Here is an 18,323-nt window from a genome sequence, read left to right as displayed (position 1 = left end):
ATTCTCTACCTTCTCCCAATTATTTAATCAAACATCTACCTAGGTGTTGCTATGAAAGAATTCTGCAGCTGTAATTAAAGTCCCAAACCAATTGATTTTAAGAATGAGTGATTATCCTGAGTGAACCTGACCTACTCACATAAGCCCTTAAAAGAGACAGAATATCTGTCCTGAGGAGAGAGATTCAAATCATAAGTATTCACAAGGTTGTACAACCATCACTATTGTATAATTCCAGAACATTTTCATTGCCTCCAAAAAAACCCATACCCATTAGCTGTCACTCCTAATTCTTCCTGCCCCCTAGAACCTGGCAACCACTAATCTACATTCTGTCTCTGGATGCCTACTCTGGACATTTCATATAAATGGATAATAATAAAACAATATGTGGCATTTTATGTCTGGCTTCTTTGACTTACCATGATTTCTTTAAGATACATTCATGTTATGGTATGTATTAGTACTTCATTCTTTTTTATGAGTGAATATTCCATTATATCTATATTATGCATGCCATGTTTCACTTATCCTTTCATCAGTGAATGGACATGTAGGTTGTTTCCACTTTTTGACTATTGTGAATACAAATTTACGTATATGTACACGTTTTTGTGTGAACATATATTTTCAGTTCTCTTGTGTATATACCTAGGAGTGAAATTGCTGGATCTTAAGGTAACTAACTCTGTGTTTAACTTTTTGAGAATTGACAAATGGTTTTCCAAATTATAATGTGGCTGTACCACTTTGCATTCTCACTTTTAGTGGCTTTTTAGATTCTATATCTTCATCTGTAAAAAAAAAAAAAGGTACACTTGAGGTTTTGCAAGGGAGGGAAATGTGGGATAGAATGGTAGGATGAGACGTTATACCAAAAACACTTTTTTTCGTATCCAGTTCTAAATACTACATGTTACATTTTTTTCCTAAAAGTTTTAGGGAAGCAGAACAAAATAAACAGTAAAAAAAAAAATCAAGTCAGTGAGAACTTTACCAGCTTTTTTATCTTAATTTGAAATTTTGTTTTTTGGGTTTTGGGGTTCTTTTGTTTTTTATAGAAAAGCTTGCAGAGGCTCAGCGCAGGTTTGCTACACTTCAGAATGAGCTTCAGTCATCACTGGATGCCCAGAAAGAGAGCACTGGTGTTACTACACTGCGACAGCGCAGGAAGCCAGTCTTCCACTTGTCCCATGAGGAACGTGTCCAACATAGGAATATTAAAGACCTTAAACTGGCCTTCAGCGAGTTCTACCTCAGTCTTATCCTGCTGCAGAACTATCAGGTACTTAGATTCTTATTCTGGAGAATGGAACTTTCAAATAATTGGGAAATTTGGAATCCACCTTCAACTATACTAATGTGCCAATCCAAAAAGGGAACTCTTTATTTTGCATGTCATTATTTTTTAGGTTCTTAATGTGATTTCATGTTTTAATAGGCTAAAAAACATGTATTAAAGGTGACAAAATAATGTTAATAAGACTTCTGTTTTTGAAGATTAGTTTCTAAAACCTTCTGTACAGTGTGCACAAGTAACCCTTGATTCATGGTTTGCTTCCTATTTTTAGAGGCATCTTTGGTGTAGTGGTAAGTAGAAATAAGAAATTATATATGTCTATCCAGCTGCTGCTGGCTATGTAAGAGCTTTACATTGTTCCAAGCCTATAGCAAAATTTCACAAAGGCAATTAGACAGTTAAGTTCTTGAAACTAACACTAATAATATAATTATTAATTATAAAAGTTTTGTTCTATTCGCTATTCCTTAAAGCTGGCTATTCTGTAAGAATATATTGAGAGTGAGGAGAAAGGAAACTTAATTGAAGGCAATCTCTAAATCAAGGTGTATGCACCTAAGAGTGTTTAAGATCATGTGTTAAAGTATGAGACAAAAATTATAAGCAAACTAGCAAGCAAGCAAAGTCTCATTCAGAGGGAGTGCTCAGTTTTTTTACTGATAGGGATATGTGATCAGCAAATTTGGGAAACCTTGGTTTAAAAAACTATGCAAATTCAGTTTCCTGCTTTTTTTTTTTTGCATGTATCAAAGAACAGCAATTTGAAGCAAGCAAAGTCTCATTCAGAGGGAGTGCTCAGTTTTTTTACTGATAGGGATATGTGATCAGCAAATTTGGGAAACCTTGGTTTAAAAAACTATGCAAATTCAGTTTCCTGCTTTTTTTTTTTTGCATGTATCAAAGAACAGCAATTTGAGAATGTAGAAAACTGTAGTATTAAAAAAAAGAAGAAGAAAACTGTAGTATTTTGATATTACAGAAATGGAGAAGTGCAAGCTCCTACTCATTATCAACAAAACCCTGTATGTATGATCACTGCTTCTGACTCTTTTCGCACTCCATCCCCAAACTGAGAATCGATGGAAGCAAAATGAAAGTTAAAAGAAAAAGATAAGGGATCCCTGGGTGGCGCAGTGGTTTGGCGCCTGCCTTTGGCCCAGGGCACGATCCTGGAGACCCGGGATCGAATCCCATGTGAGGCTCCCGGTGCATGGAGCCTGCTTCTCCCTCTGCCTGTGTCTCTGCCTCTCTCTGTGTGTGTGACTATCATAAATAAAAAATAAATAAAAAAGAAGAAAAAAAGAAAAGAAAAAGATAATTGGGGCACCTGGGTGGCTCAGTGATTGAGTGTCTACCTTTGGTTCAGGGCGTGATCCCGGAGTCCTGGGATCAAGTCCCACATCAGGCTCCCCACAGGGAGCCTGCTTCTCCCTCTGCCTCTCTCTCTATGTCTCTCATGAATAAATAAATAAAAATCTTAAAAAAAAAAAGAAATAGATCATCTTCCCTTTTCTATGCTGTTTCATACATACTCTCATAGTAGAGGGAAAATACATACCTATACCAGTCCTTCAAAAACAAAGAACTAATAAATGTATTCAGTGTATGATAAATCCAAAATATTTTCTAATAATATTCTTTTGATCATGAAGCAAAATAATATAAATTAGCCTTTTTGTACTTGAGAAAATGGAAATAAAAATGTTTTAAAAAAATGTTTTGAGTTTAAGACTTCCATTAATTTACTTGATATAGAAATAATAGGATTCATAGTTCAAGGGTACTTTTATTACTGATAGCATACTACCTTGAAATAAATGGATGGAATAAGAAAGAAGACTCTTTTTTTTTTTTAAAGATTTATTTATGAGAGAGAGAGAGCACATGGTGGGGAAGGATAGAAGGAGAGGGGGAGAGTCTCAAACAGACTCCTCACTGAGCATGGAGCTTCATGTGGGGCTCTATCTCACTACCTTGAGATCACAACCTGAGCCAAAATCAAGAGTCAATCGCTTAACCAGCTATGCCACCCAGGCACCTCGAGAAAGAAGAATCTTATCTTTTAGTAGTAAATGCTTATATGAAAGCATTGTTATTTCCTTCAGTACTCACTCTAAAGTCAACTCATCAATGTGTAGTGCTTATTATTTTTCTTCTTTTGTGGTGGTGGAAATTATAGTAGTTTTTCCCATTTCTTTCTTTAGAATCTGAATTTTACAGGGTTTCGAAAAATCCTCAAAAAGCATGACAAAATCCTGGAAACTTCTCGTGGAGCAGATTGGCGAGTGGCTCATGTTGAAGTGGCCCCATTTTATACATGCAAGAAAATCAACCAGCTCATCTCTGAAACTGAGGTACAGTAATCTCACTTATGTACCACATATTTTCAAGAGCATTAATGTCTTATTTTTAATGAATTAATTCCTCATCTCTATTCTCCTTTTGTAATTAGTTGCTAGCTTTGAATAAAATATTCTTACTGATGATTTTTTTCTTTTGCTTTATCAGCATACATTCACCAAGAGGTTTTCAGAATACCATGTACATAAATGATTCACAATTATTTATGTATCACTTAAGATTAGTAGAACCTGTGTCAAAATTGAATGTGTCTTTCTAGGCTGTAGTGACTAATGAACTTGAAGATGGTGACCGACAAAAAGCTATGAAACGATTACGTGTCCCCCCTTTGGGAGCTGCTCAGGTTAGTATTTACTTCCAGTTGTTTGGTTGGTTAGTTTTGCCTATTTAGTTAGTAATCAACACAATTTGTTTAGTTGATAAAATATTCTAGTTTCACTACTTTAAAAAAATATGTCAAGGACATCTGAATGATTCAGTCAATTCAGCTTAGGTCATGATCTCAGAGTCCTGAGATTGAGTCCCATATCAGGCTCTGCACTGGGTGTGGAGCCTGTTTAAGATTCTCTCACTCCCTCTCCCTCTGCCCCTCAATGCTACTCTCTCTTTAAAAAAAAAAAAAAAAAAAAAGTTGACCAAATTTTAATAGTTGTTACTTTTGTTATTTTGTTTTAAAAAATGAAGTACCAGATCTTAATTCATGATGAATTGTAACGTCTTCCCACTCTTCTCTTCTTATGCTGTATTATTCCTTCTCTTATTTATTCTTATCAACATGCTAACTTCTTGGCCTCCCCAAATTACTGAGAGATTTATTTGATGATATGGTCACTAGATGTTTAATATTAGATATTTAATGATACTGGGTGGGAAGATTCAGTTATGCTGGGCTACAACATAACTTCATCCAAAGTGCCATAGTTACATAAAAAAAAATTATTTAATGACATTTACACAGTAATTATACCAAAAATATTTAGGTAACCTATTCTGTTTCATAAAATAAATCTCAATAAACTTAAAAGGATTTAAATCATAAAGTATTCTCTGACCACAATGGAATGGAAATCAATAATAAAAAGAGCTTCCCCATCCTAGTAAAAGGCATTTACCTAAAAACCTCTAATCAATATCATACTAAATGGTGAAACACTGAGTACCTTCCCTCTAGTAACAAAAAAGGATATTCAGTCTAACTACTTTCATTTAACATTGTACTAGGGAGTCTAGCCAGTATAGTAGGATAGGAAAAAGGAAGAGGCATTCAGATTAGAAACAAAGAACTAAAATTGGTGGGGTTTTTTGCTGATGACATGGTAACCTATGTAGAAAAATCTTGTGAATCATTAGAATAGCTACTAGAACTAATAAATGAATTTAGCATGGTTGTAGACTATAAGATCAATATATAAAATAAATTATGTTTTTATATACCATCAAGAACAATTTGAAATAAAAAATGTTTAAATGTTATTTGTAATTGAATTATGTGGGGATAAATCTGACAATTGAGTGTAAGACCTTTACATTGAAAACTATAAAACTTTGCTGAGAGAAATTAAAAAAGACAAATGCATGAGAGATATATCATGTTCATGGATTAGAAAACCTAAGTTATCATTTCTTTCTAAATTGATCAATAATGCAACACATTCCAGCTCAAGATCTCAATAGTCCTTTATATTTATTATATATATATATAAAACTGGTTAGCAAATTAAAAAATTTATATGGCAATACAGAGGACCAAGAACAACCAAAACAATTTTGGAACAACTTAGTTGAAAGATCGATACTACCTCATATCAAACTTACTAAAACTACAGTAATCAAGACAATGTGGTATTAATGTCAAAATCAGTAAATCAATGAATGAAACAATAAAAATCCAAAATTAGATCAATAAATACATGGACAACTGATTTTCAATAAAGATGTAAAGACAGGTAAGTGGAAAAAGGAAAATCTTTTCAACAAATGGTGCTGAAGCAATTGGCTTCCAAGTGAAAAAAAAAATGAACTTCCACACATCTTTTATACTATACACAAAAATTAATTTTAAGTATACCATAGACTTAAATGGAAACTGAAACTACACATTTTTGAAGAAAATATAGGAACAAGTCCTGATGACTGGTTTATGCAAAGATTTCTAAGAAATAAAACCAAAAGCACATCATTAAAAATTAAAACTTCTGCTTTCAGAAGACAGTGTTAAGAGAATGAAAAGAAAAGCAACAGACTAGTAAAAAATACAGTAGATAAAAGACTTGCATTCAAAATATATAAAGAACTCCAGTACTCAAAAATAAGAAAACAAACAGACCAGCTTAGAAATGGGCAAGAGATCTGAATAATCAAAGATGTATGAGTAGCAAGTAAACATGAATAGTTGTTCAGTATCATTAGTCGTAAGGAAATGCAAATTAAAACTATAGGGAGGTAACATACACCTATTAGAATGACTAAAAACATTGACACTAATTGTTGGAGGAACAAAGCTCTGAGATTTCATATGCTGCTAGTGGAAAGTAAAATGATGCAAGCATATTGGAAAACAATTTGGCAGTTTCTTAAAAATTGAACCTTCACCTACCTTATAATCTGGCCATTATACTCATAGGTGTTAACCCCAAGACAAATGCAAGCATATTCATATAAAGATGTATACAAAAGGGGCACCTAGCTGGCTCAGTAGAGCATTCAGTTCTTGATCAGGGTTCTGAGTTTGAACCCCATGTTGGGTGTAGAGCTTTCTTTAAATTACTAAATAAAATCCTTTAAAAAATGTTTCACACACATGCACACAAAGTTTCACAAGTGTTTTGAAGCAACTTTATTCATAATAGCCTAAAACTGGAAACAACTCAAATACATATCAATAGGGAAATGGATAAACAAGTATGGTATATCCATACAATGGCATACTACTCAGCAATAAGAAGGAATTAAACATTGATATATAGAACCATGAGTGCATCTTAAAATAATTACACTGAATGAAAGAAGCCAGACCAAAGAAGAGAATATACTATATGATTCTGTTTACCTAAAATTTTGGAAAATGCAGACTACTATATAATGACAGAAAGTAGATCCATGATTATCAGGGGTTGTGGGGTGAGATGGGGTGTGGTGAGAATAAAAGCATTACAGAAGGGCATAAGGAATCTCTCAGGGTAGGGGGATCAGCGTGTTCATTGTCTTGATTATGGTGATAATTTCCTAAGTGTTTACATATATCAAAACATCAAATTGTACACTTTAAATATGTGCGGTTTAGTATATGTCTTATAAAACTATTACAAATAAGAAAGGTAATCTTGAAAAATTCAGGTATTTCTGAATGCATGAAGAGGTAGTAAAGCTAAGAAAACATGGAAATGGTTATCCTTGGTGAGGAGGGAAGGTTATGGATCTGGCAGGGGTAGAGACTTGAAAGGTAATAGAAATGTTCTGTTTCTGAAGATGGGTGATAGGTGCAGGTACATTTTATTATTCAATTCCTAACAGTCCAGATATGTTATTTGTATTCTTCTGTAAATGATAAATTACACAATTTTTTAAGCTAGAAAAAGAAAAAATTTTTTTGAAAATACAAATAACCATCTTCCCTCTGGATGGATGCTTTCATTCTTTTTTTTTTTTTTTTTGGATGCTTTCATTCTTAAGCTAACAATTCAGGTACCTATTACTGATGAATGTGTAAGTCAGAGAGAGTCTCAATGCTTTTTTTCATTTAAAGGTTTTTAGAGGGGCACCTGGGTGGCTCAGTTGGTTGGGTGTCTACCTTCAGTTCGGGTCATGATCTCAGGGTCCTGGGATTGAGCCCCAAGTTGGTATTTCTGCTCAGTGGAGAGCCTGCTTCTCCCTCTCCCTCAGCACCCTCCCCCGCCCCACATTTCTCTCTCTCTCTCTCTCTCAAGTAAATAAATAAGAGAAAGAAGAAAGAAAGAAAGAAAGAAAGAAAGAAAGAAAGAAAGAAAGGAAAGAAAGAAAGAAAGAGATTTTTAGAAAACATTTAAACTGTCTTGAAAGTAATACCACCTTTAAAAAGAGAAGCTCTTTATAACATAGCAAATATTTAAATTCATAATATTTTCTTTCTCCTGTTTCTCATCCCTTTATGTTTAAAATATCAGGGCACTTTCTTATATAATTAGAAAACGGTTGATTTTCTTTTATCATTTTCTAAATATAAAACTACTATTAGAAAAAAAAGTTTTTTTTTTTTACCTACACACTCTGGAGATTCTGAGTCTCTGGAGAATCTCTATTATACCTTAAAAATTCACTTTAAATTACCCCAGTGTTAATAGTATAATATAGAAAATAAGTGTTTTTAATTTTGCCATTGTCTCCATGGTTCATAAGTACCAAATATGAGTAATAGTGACATACAAAATTTAAAGATATAAACATTGTAAAAATGAAGTTGCACTTAGATTTCTTCTATAAGAAAAATTCAGTGTATATATGATTTGATTTTTAAGATTAAATTCTTTTTTATTTAGTAACTCAGATTTCTCTAAAGATATTCGAATAACTAGGAAATCTATTTTCTATTATAGGAGAATGAAAGGATGTTTCTTGGTTCTGATTTATAAAAATTCAGTTAATAAATTATTTTTCTTTTCATAGTAGAGCTTTGGGACTCATACTACTTAATTTATTGTTGCATATACTAAATATATGCAGTATTTTGCCCTGTACTCAGTGTGCTGTTTTTCTATCTACAGCCCGCACCAGCATGGACTACTTTTAGAGTTGGCCTATTTTGTGGAATATTCATTGTACTGAATATTACCCTTGTGCTTGCCGGTAAGTTGTTTAAATTTGGAATTAAATTATCCTTAGTGATATGCCTTTGTTATATTCTTTTCCTCTATCAAAACTAGAGCAAAACAAAGCTACTACTAAAAGAGAAATTTGTCAGGGCTAAGTTTTTTGTTCTTATAAATGATTGGGAGGGATGGAGTGGTGTTTGGTCATTTGTGTGGTTTGTTTTTCCTTTTCAATATAGTTATCCTTTAAAACATTACTAGTTTATGACTTTTATTCCCCATCATTTTCTATTTTTTATGTACAATTTCTTCATACTTTTTCTAAGTTCAGACATTAAGAACCTCAGCTTCCTTGATCACAGTTGAGAATAAATAAGATTAAAAAATTCATGTACTAAAGCTCGTTCACTTTGCTTATTGGAGACTCTCTCATATCCTTTCCAGAATGTATTTGCAATTACTTTGAATATAATTTTAAGAAACATGTTTATATAATTTCCTATTCTATAGAAGTTAAGAATTAAAGGTAGGAGGAATTGCTGAAAGTAAAAGCACTCCCAGCATCAAGAAATGATATAACAGCAAGGGAGGTATTATCTTACTAAAACTCCCAACAGAATTTGACATACCCCTCAGCAGCATTTGACATTGTGGATCATTCCTTCTTGAAACTCTTTCTTCACTTGGTTTTGCTGGGAAACCACATTCTGCTGACAGTTCTTGCCAATCTCCTTTGGTAGCTCTTCTTTGTGACATCTAAATGTTGGGCAATACTGCTGGGCTAAATCCTCAAATCTCTTTCTCTGTTGACACTCATTTCCTACCTAGGCAATCTTTTTCAAGCCTATGTCTATAATTATTATCTGTATGCTAATGACTGAAGTATGTATACTCTATCCTCTGAATGATATCTGGTTGACTATTTGGATTTAGAGTGGGCATTTCTAACTTACATGGACAAATTTTTTTTACCCCAAAATATACTTTCTTTTCTATATATCATCACCTTTTATCAGATTCTCAGGCCAAAACCTTGAGCCTCTCTTTAACCTCTCATACCTCATCTCCAATCCATCAGCAGATTCTATGGCTTTATCTTTTTTTTTTTTTTAATTTTTTTTTTTTTTTATTTATTATAGTCACACACAGAGAGAGAGAGAGAGAGAGGCAGAGACACAGGCAGAGGGAGAAGCAGGCTCCATGCACCGGGAACCCGATGTGGGATTCGATCCTGGGTCTCCAGGATCATGTCCTGGGCCAAAGGCAGGCGCCAAACCGCTGCGCCACCCAGGGATCCCTATGGCTTTATCTTTAAAATGTGTTTTTTTTGGTCTCTGGGCTCAGCGTGGAGTCTGCTTGAGAGTCTCTTCCTCTTTCTCGTCCTCGCCCCCCGCTTACACACAATTACATGCAATTGCATAAGAGGCTTTTCCCCAAGATGTCTGTGCGGCTTACTCCTTCACTATATTTATGTGAATATATTCATGTAGTGTCTGTTCAAGTGCCATTTCTTCACTAAAGCCTTCCCTAATTATCCTTCTCTAAAAAAGTCTGTTCTATCCCTTCAGCCTACATTAGTTTTCTTCAGAGCACTTTTAAGTACACGATATAATATTACATATTTATATTTCTTCTGTTTTCCCACTGGAATATAAGTTCTTTGATCCCTGGACTCTTGTCTCCTATTCACCATTGTATCTCTAGCAATTAGAATACCACCTGGGCCATAGAAAGGGTTCAAAAAATATTAGTGGAAGCTAGAATGGATGGAAGAGAAGGGCAGAGATAAAATTAAATGATAAACAGAAAGCACAAACAGCAAAAAGACAAATCTCAAAGGTTCCTGCATTCAAGGACTTCAAGAGCAAATAATCCTGGTATACCTCAAGAGTGTGTGTACTTAGGCTTATAATAACTGTGAACCATTAATAAAGAATTAAATTCTGTTCCAGTAAATCTGCAAAGAAACATGACTTATAAACAGATGGTATTGTATAAATATCCATCATATTCTATCTTCAGTGTTGAGTAATCATAATAGTGCCTGAACAAAGAAGTTTCTATTACTGTCGTACTTACCGTTCTCGATTGCAGGGACTGTGTATTTTTCATTTTTATATTTCAGGTTTCTAACACAGTGCTACACATATAGCAGATGTTTAAGAAAAAATTTACTGAACTTGTTTTTCCTCATTAACATTCTCCTTAATTAGGATTGTCAATTATAAATTATGACCCAAGTTGTAATGGCTCATAGAGAACATATGAACTTTACCTACTGATAGTGTGTTTTCATTTGTGTTTTTAGAATTCTCTTTCCTCCCAGTTACTAAAAGTTGTATCTAATAATTATGGTCCACTATAAGCTCATGATTTAATATTGGTATAATTTATTATATTTTAATCTAGTTCTATTTCTTTAAATGAATGCAATCTATTTATATAAACTACAGGGAAATACTGCAATAAAAAACCCAGCCCTAGATTTTCAAGCTAGCTGTTAGGGAAGGAACACTAACTTGTCTTCAAAAGGTCTTGCCTGGATTTTAGTGTCAGGTCTACTGTTTAATTGTTTTGGCTTTAAGGATATCATTTAACTTCTCTGAAATAATTTCCTTATTTGTTAGGTGAGTTTACTACCTCAGATTTATAGTTTTGTTTTAGAAACTCATTCAGCAGGTAAATTTGATATATCTGATGATTATGCTTGATACTTTTAAGTCTTTAGATAAGAGAATCCCTTTCCTTATGAAGTTTATTATGCAAGGGAGATTAAGATGTATATTAAAACAGTCGTAATATACTACAAGACAGAAAATGTTAAATGTTCTAAGCAGGCCAAAGGACCAGTGATTACTTTTAAATGCATCAGGGAAGACTTAATGGAAGAAATGACATTTATGCTGGACACTGATGGAATGAAAAGCATTCCAAGACAAGGAGATAGTTAAGCAGAGATTTAGTTGATAGGGGAAGAGGGTGGGGCATAGGAGGAGGGAATGGGTTATGGAGAGAAATGATAAATTCACCTAGTGTGAAGGAGAATATTAGATGATACAGTTTGAGACCACTTCATGGATATCAGCTAAGAATTATAAGTAAACATGGGATATCTGGGTGGATCAGTCGGTTAAGGGTTCGACTCTTGATTTTGGATCAGGTCATGATCTCAGGGTTCTGAGATTGTGTCTGCTGGAAATTCTGTCTCCCATCTACCTCTCCCTCTGCCCCTCCCCTCACTCAAGCCCATGCTCTTTCTCTCCCTGTCTCTCAAATCTTTTTAAAAAACAGAAGTAGAAGTAATTGTTAGTAAGTAGAAGTATTGTTATGAAGCACTACATCAATATAAATTATATGATGTATGTGATAGTAGTTGTTCTTTATAAGAAAAACCTTTGTGTATGAAGTTTTTTATTTTCAAGATGAATGCGATGATAATTATCATCACTAAATAATAAGAAAAAATAACCATTCTTTTTATGAGTGCATTGAAAAGTTTTTTTAATTCAGGGACAAATTGAGGTTTTGTTTTCTTTTGTAAACATAAACTGTTTTGTGAGACAGTCTGATTTTTTTTAATGTGTGTGGTTTATGCATTTAGTGTGGTGCGTTATGTTCTCTCACCTCAGAACTCTTCCTTCGTTTGATCTTTGTGTGTGTATGAGAGGAGGCAGGGTAAATATAAAGCCAGCTGTCTATCTTTATTTATCTCCCAGCGGGTACTTAAAAGATAACAGTGTTAAGAGATGAGAGAGAAGTACAGCAGTAGTAATGCATGTACAAGCACGATTCTTTTCTCATTCATATAAAAAAATAATGTGTGTAATTGCTGTAGTTTCTCAAGGGGATATGACCTGATATTTAATAATTTGTCTGAAATTCACATATTTCAGATATTTAGTTTCTTGAAGTTGAAAAATTACCTGATTCAGATTTTTAAAAACTTGTTCTCTTATAGATTTCTAGTAACCTTTACTCAATTTGATACAATAACAATATATTATATTTCATTTTTTGGTTTGCTAAAGATATGAATTTGGCCATTTAAAGTACATAAAAACGTGTGAAATAGGTACTCATACCCCAATAGTAAAAGTTTTAATTGTTTTGATCTCTTTGGAGGATAATTTGGCAATGGATATAAAATTTTAAATACAATCTACTTTGGTTAAGCAGTTTTATTTCTAGAAATTTATTTTACAGACATACTTGTATATGGGTGCAAGGATATACATGAGACAAGTGTATTCACTGCCATTTTGTTTATAGTAACAAAATCTTAGAAACCACTCAAATTTCCATCAGTTGAGGATGGATTGTTTAAAAAACTAAATGATGTTAGCTCAGTGCAATGAAATGTCATGAAGATTAAAGCGAATGAGTATAGGACTTTGGAGAATGGTTTGGTTGTATCTACCAAAACCGAACATGTACTATACTGGGTTGTTTCTACCCATTAATATGTACTGTGCTGCTGTGAATATGCATATTCTTGGATTTGTTTGGGTACCTGGTTTCAGATCTTTTGGATATATACCTAGGAGTGGAATCATTCAGTTATGTGATAATTCTGTGTTTAATCTTCGAAGGCACCACCAAATTGTTTTCCATAGAGGCTATACAATTTTTCATTTTCATCAGCAATTTATGAGGACTCCATTTTCTTTACACCCTTACCAACATTCATGGTTTTCCATTTTATTTGTTTACTTTTTAATTATAGCCATCCTAGTGGGTGTGAAGTGGTATCTTGTTAATATTTTCATTTGCATTTCCCTAATGACTCATGATATTGAGCATCTTTTTATGTGCTTATTGGCCATTTGTGTATTTTCTTTGGAATGGCTGTCCAAGTCCTTTGCTCGTTATTTGAGTTGTCTTCTTAATGTTAAGTTACAAGAGTTCTTTATATATTCTGGGTACTAGACCCTTACCAAGATAAATGATTTGCAAATATTTTCTCTCATAGTATAGATTGTTTTTTGCTTTCTTCATTACATCCTTTGATGCACAAAAGTTTTTAATTTTTTTAAATGATTTTATTTATTCATGAGAGGCAGAGACATAGGCAGAGGGAGAAGCCAGCTCCCTGTGGGGACCCTGATCTGGGACTCCATCCCAGGACCCTGAGATCATGCCCTGAACTGAAGGCAGATGCTCAACCAGGAGCCACCCAGCCATTCCAAGTTTATAATTTTGATAAAGCCTGATTTCTCTATTTTTTTTCTTTCTTTGAGCTAATTTTTGTACCTGGTGTGAGATAGAGATTCAACTTCATTCTTTTGCATGTGGCTATCTAGTTGTCCCAGGACCATTTGTTGAAGAAAATATTTTTTTCCATTGAATGGTCTTGGCATTCTTGTTGAAAACCAACCAGCCATTGTTATATAGATTTATTTCTAAACTCCCAATTCCATTCCATTTATCTGTATGTCTGTTTTAATGCCAATACCACACTGCTTTATACTAAATGTAGAAACCACAAAAAGGTGAGACCTCTAACTTTGTTCCTCTTTTTCAATAATGTTTTGGCTGTCTGGGGCCTCTTGTAATTCCATGTGAATTTGAGGATCAATTTTTCATTTCTGCAAAACAAAGGTAATTGGAATTTTGCTAGGGATTGTAATAAATTTGAAAAACACTTTGTTGCCATCTTAATATCAAGTCTTGTAAATCCATGAACATGGGATTTCTTTCAGCAATATTTTGTAGTTTTTAATGAATAAGTCTTTCACTTTCTTAAGTAAATTAATTCTTAGGTGTTTTATTCCTTTAGGTGCTATTGTAATTGAAATTGTTTTCTTAATTTCATTTCAGAGTGTTCATTGCTGGTATATACAGAGACAACTGAATTTCATGTGTTGATTTTGTACTCTGCAATTTGGCTGAATTTATTAGCTCTAGTGGTTTTATTGTGTATTCTTTGGGACTTAGGCGTATTATTTTTGTTTCCTGATTTTTATATCTATGGTTTTTGCTTAGGAATCAGGATGTGAGACCATACATAGTTTCTTATTTACAATTTGCTAATTAATCTTGCTATCATACTTGATCCTTTGTGGTCTCTTCTTCATTTAACAGCTGCAATAGCCTTTTAAAGTTATTACTTGGTCATGCCACTTATGTGTAAAACCTTTCATTGGCTTTATACATTGGAGTAAATGTTTAAGTCTTGACAAAATACTATAAAATCCTGTCTGATTTTCCTATGGCTTTTTAGCACTTTACTTCTCATTTATTTCAATTATAGTGGCCTTGGTCTTCTTTCTGTTCCTGGAGCATCGGCCTCATACCTATCTTAGGGCCTTTTGTACTTATCTATTTGGAGCCATATTTTTCTGTATATTCACAGGATTCATTCTCTTTTTACTTAGGATCTCTGCAAATGTCGGGACATCTGGGTGGTGCAGTTGATTAAATGTCCACCTCTTGGTTTCACCCCAGGTCCTGATCTCAGGGTCGTGGGATCAACCCCAATGTTGGGTTCTGCGCTTAACACAGAGCCTGCTTAAGACTGTCTCTCCTCACTCTGTCCCCCTCCCTCTCTAAAATAAATAATTACATGTTTTTGATTTTGTTTTTTTTAAAAAAGGATCTCTACAAATGTCATCTTCTGACAATCTTCTTAACCACCATACCTAAAATAGCACCTAATATCATCATTATTCATTTCCTTTCCCTCCTTTTTTTTTTTTTCCCCCTTAAAAACCCTTTTGTAGGGCACCTGGGTGGCCCAGTGGTTGAGCATCTGCCTTTGGCTCAGGGTGTGATCCTGGGGTCCTGGGATCGCATCCCTCGTACCTGTAGGGAGCCTGCTTTTTCCCCTGCCTATGTCTCTGCCTCTCTCTCTCGGTCTCTCCTGAATAAATAAATAAAATCTTTAAAACAAACAAAAACACCTTTTGTTATCTGATATTATACAGAAAAAAGTTTCCAGAAGACAGGTATTTTTTCTGTTGTTTATTACTGAATCTCCAGCTCTTTGAGTGGTGTTAGATATATTAGGCATCTAATAAATATTTGTCAAATTAATGGAAAAAACGAGGTTTCTTCAAGTGAAAGGAAAAAGAAACTGATACACTCTGAATATTCATCATTGTCTTAGTCATGTAATATATGTTGATCATATTTATCTTCTTAACAAATTCATGAGAATAGACATCCTCATTGACCAACAAGGAAATGAAGATGTGGAAAAATAAAATAATTTGCCCTAAAGTAAGTAGATTTGAAGTCTGGTCTACAGTATTTAACTCCAAAGCAAAGGCTTTTACTCCCCTGTTATTTTTAAATTATTAAGTAGGGGGCATCCCTGGGTGGCCCAGGGCACGATCCTGGAGTCCTGGGATCAAGTCCCACGTCGGGCTCCTGGCATGGAGCCTGCTTCTCCCTCCTCCTGTGTGTCTGCCTCTCTCTCTCTGTCTATCATGAATAAATAAATAAATTAATTAATTAATAATAAATTTCATCTATCATAAATAAATAAATTTATTTTTAAAAAATAAATAAACTATGAGGTAGGCTATGTACTATAGAGAATACAAAGATAACTAATAAATAGTTATTTAAATTAAATATAAGATAGTATATAAATTTCAAATGAGTCTAATAAATAATTTTATAGTTATTTAGAAAACTGAGAAATCATCAGTCAAATTGAAATGTTTGGCACATAGTAGGCTCAAAATGAAACATTGATTCAATAAATTTATGAACAGGTGAGGATTTGGCTCATACATATTAAGTAGAATTTGAATTGGTAGAGCAAGGCCATTTTAGATACAGGTGACAACATAAGCAAATGTGAAAAGCAAACTTGTGAAAAGGCTGATAAAATTCATCAGGAGGTAAGAATTAATGTTTAGGAGCATTGTGAGATAAGTTTGGGGAAAGTGAGTTGGACATCATATTATGATGAGGAACTTGAATTCCAAGGCTAAGGTGTTTAAACATTAAAGTTATTGAAGAGCTATAAAGTAATAGTGGTACTGAATATTTATATAGGCATAGGGACAATAGAATGTAATGGTTAAGAGTGTGGGCTTTGGAGCAAAAAACTGTCTAAGTTAAAATTGTGGCTCTGCCCTCTACTAGCTTAGTAATCCTAAGCAAATTATTCAGCCTCTCTGTGCTCTAATTTCCTCACCAATCAAATGGAGATAGTAGCTTTTAAGGCACAGGACCATTTTGAGGATTAAATGAATTATTAGATGCAAAAATAGAGAACAATCCTTAGCATATAGTAAGTATTCTGTAAATATTAACATTACAGTTTTCACTTTTATTTTCACTTGCTTTCATGTGTACTGTGTCTTTTAATTTTCACATCAACTCTGTAAGGTAGGTATTATTGTAACCAATTTAATGATAGAACAAAGCCAAGGAAGTTATATCATGGTAGAAATCCTTAGCTGACAGACCTGATCATTTGGTTCTAAACAATTTCACTGTGATTCTTTGTAATCTAAGAAACTAATGGAACAATGGACTAATGTGCCAAAAGGCAAGTTTTAGGAAAACTACTAGTGAAAATTTGCAAAATGAAATGAAAAAGAGAAAGAAACTGGGAGCAAGTTTGTCATGCTCTTTTAATGATCTAGGCTTAGGTTTTATTTATAAAAACTTTTTATGCCAGGGACTGTGTCATTGAGGATTAAAGAGTAAAGACAATTAAAGGAGACATTTTGAATTTTCTAACTAACCAATTAATTGATACTTTTTCAGCTGTATTTAAACTTGAAACAGATAGAAGTATATGGCCCTTGATAAGAATCTATCGGGGTGGCTTTCTTCTGATTGAATTCCTTTTTCTACTGGGCATCAATACATATGGTTGGAGACAGGCTGGAGTGAATCATGTGCTCATCTTTGAACTTAATCCGAGAAGCAATTTGTCTCATCAGCATCTTTTTGAGGTAATCAAAGCAAGACATAAAGTCCCATGAATTTAGTTCACATAAGCTATATAGCTGGTTTAGTGGGTACTGAAATCCATCTTCTCCTTGAAGATTATTGACATAATATCTAAACATTTATCTAACCTTAGTTTTATTAAAGATATTTCTGAGTAATGGTTAAAAAAAATAACAATTTTTCTCTTTTCTTGTCTTTACCATTCTTTATCAGATTGCTGGATTCCTTGGGATATTGTGGTGCCTGAGCCTTCTGGCATGCTTCTTTGCTCCAATTAGTGTCATCCCCACATATGTATATCCACTTGTTCTTTATGGATTTATGGTTTTCTTTCTTATCAATCCCACCAAAACTTTCTATTATAAGTCCCGGTTTTGGCTGCTTAAACTGCTGGTAAGTCCAGAAATTTGTCTGTCATTTTTAGAGTGGTGTATTGGTCATTGACTTCTTCCAGGACGAAACCAAGTCTGCTGTATTGCACAACTCCAAAAGGCATGGTTATAGTCTATGTGAATGGTGCTCTAGAGCCAGGGGCAAAGAATATAGTGTAATTGGTACACCCTATATTGTACAGTACAGTCGCCCTGGGAAAAATACGCATTTTTTCCTCCTAAAATGGAATATGAAGTGTCCAATAGTGAAATGATTTTGCAAATTAATATTAAATTCATGAACAATTTAAATACTTTTTATAAATTATTTAACCAGCTATGATAACATGTAGAACTCTATGAATTTCTTTTTCTGTTTTTTTTTTTTTTAGAGGTGGTGAAACTGTTCTTTTCCTGTAAATTGATAGTCAGCTATTTTGATTTTACAAAAGATTAGTTCTCTAAAATCAGCAAGAATCTTACCAGAAAGCTTTAACTTGAGAAGCTGACTTGGATAATAATAAATTTATTTATAATAAATTCCATTTCTTCTACTTTACCTATTTCTTAATGATCTCAAAATCCTCCAGTCTC

General features: G+C 33.7%; 1 protein-coding gene across 1 annotated transcript in view; it reads left to right on the top strand.

Moving 5' to 3' along the window:
• The window catches only part of XPR1 (xenotropic and polytropic retrovirus receptor 1), a 228,306-nt gene that overhangs the window by 148,218 nt on the left and 61,765 nt on the right, over positions 1 to 18,323 (top strand). The window contains exons 4-9 of the mRNA XM_055319354.1: positions 1,062 to 1,285; positions 3,505 to 3,654; positions 3,921 to 4,004; positions 8,401 to 8,482; positions 17,170 to 17,360; positions 17,572 to 17,751. Of these exons, the coding sequence (XP_055175329.1) occupies positions 1,062 to 1,285; positions 3,505 to 3,654; positions 3,921 to 4,004; positions 8,401 to 8,482; positions 17,170 to 17,360; positions 17,572 to 17,751 (911 nt within the window). The remainder of the gene's footprint in view (positions 1 to 1,061; positions 1,286 to 3,504; positions 3,655 to 3,920; positions 4,005 to 8,400; positions 8,483 to 17,169; positions 17,361 to 17,571; positions 17,752 to 18,323) is intronic.

The sequence above is a fragment of the Nyctereutes procyonoides genome, unplaced genomic scaffold (genome assembly GCF_905146905.1).
Source record: "Nyctereutes procyonoides isolate TBG_1078 unplaced genomic scaffold, NYPRO_anot_genome, whole genome shotgun sequence".
Taxonomy (NCBI): domain Eukaryota; kingdom Metazoa; phylum Chordata; class Mammalia; order Carnivora; family Canidae; genus Nyctereutes; species Nyctereutes procyonoides.
Note: the sequence above shows the minus strand (reverse complement) of the source record. Positions and strands in the feature narration are given on the sequence as shown.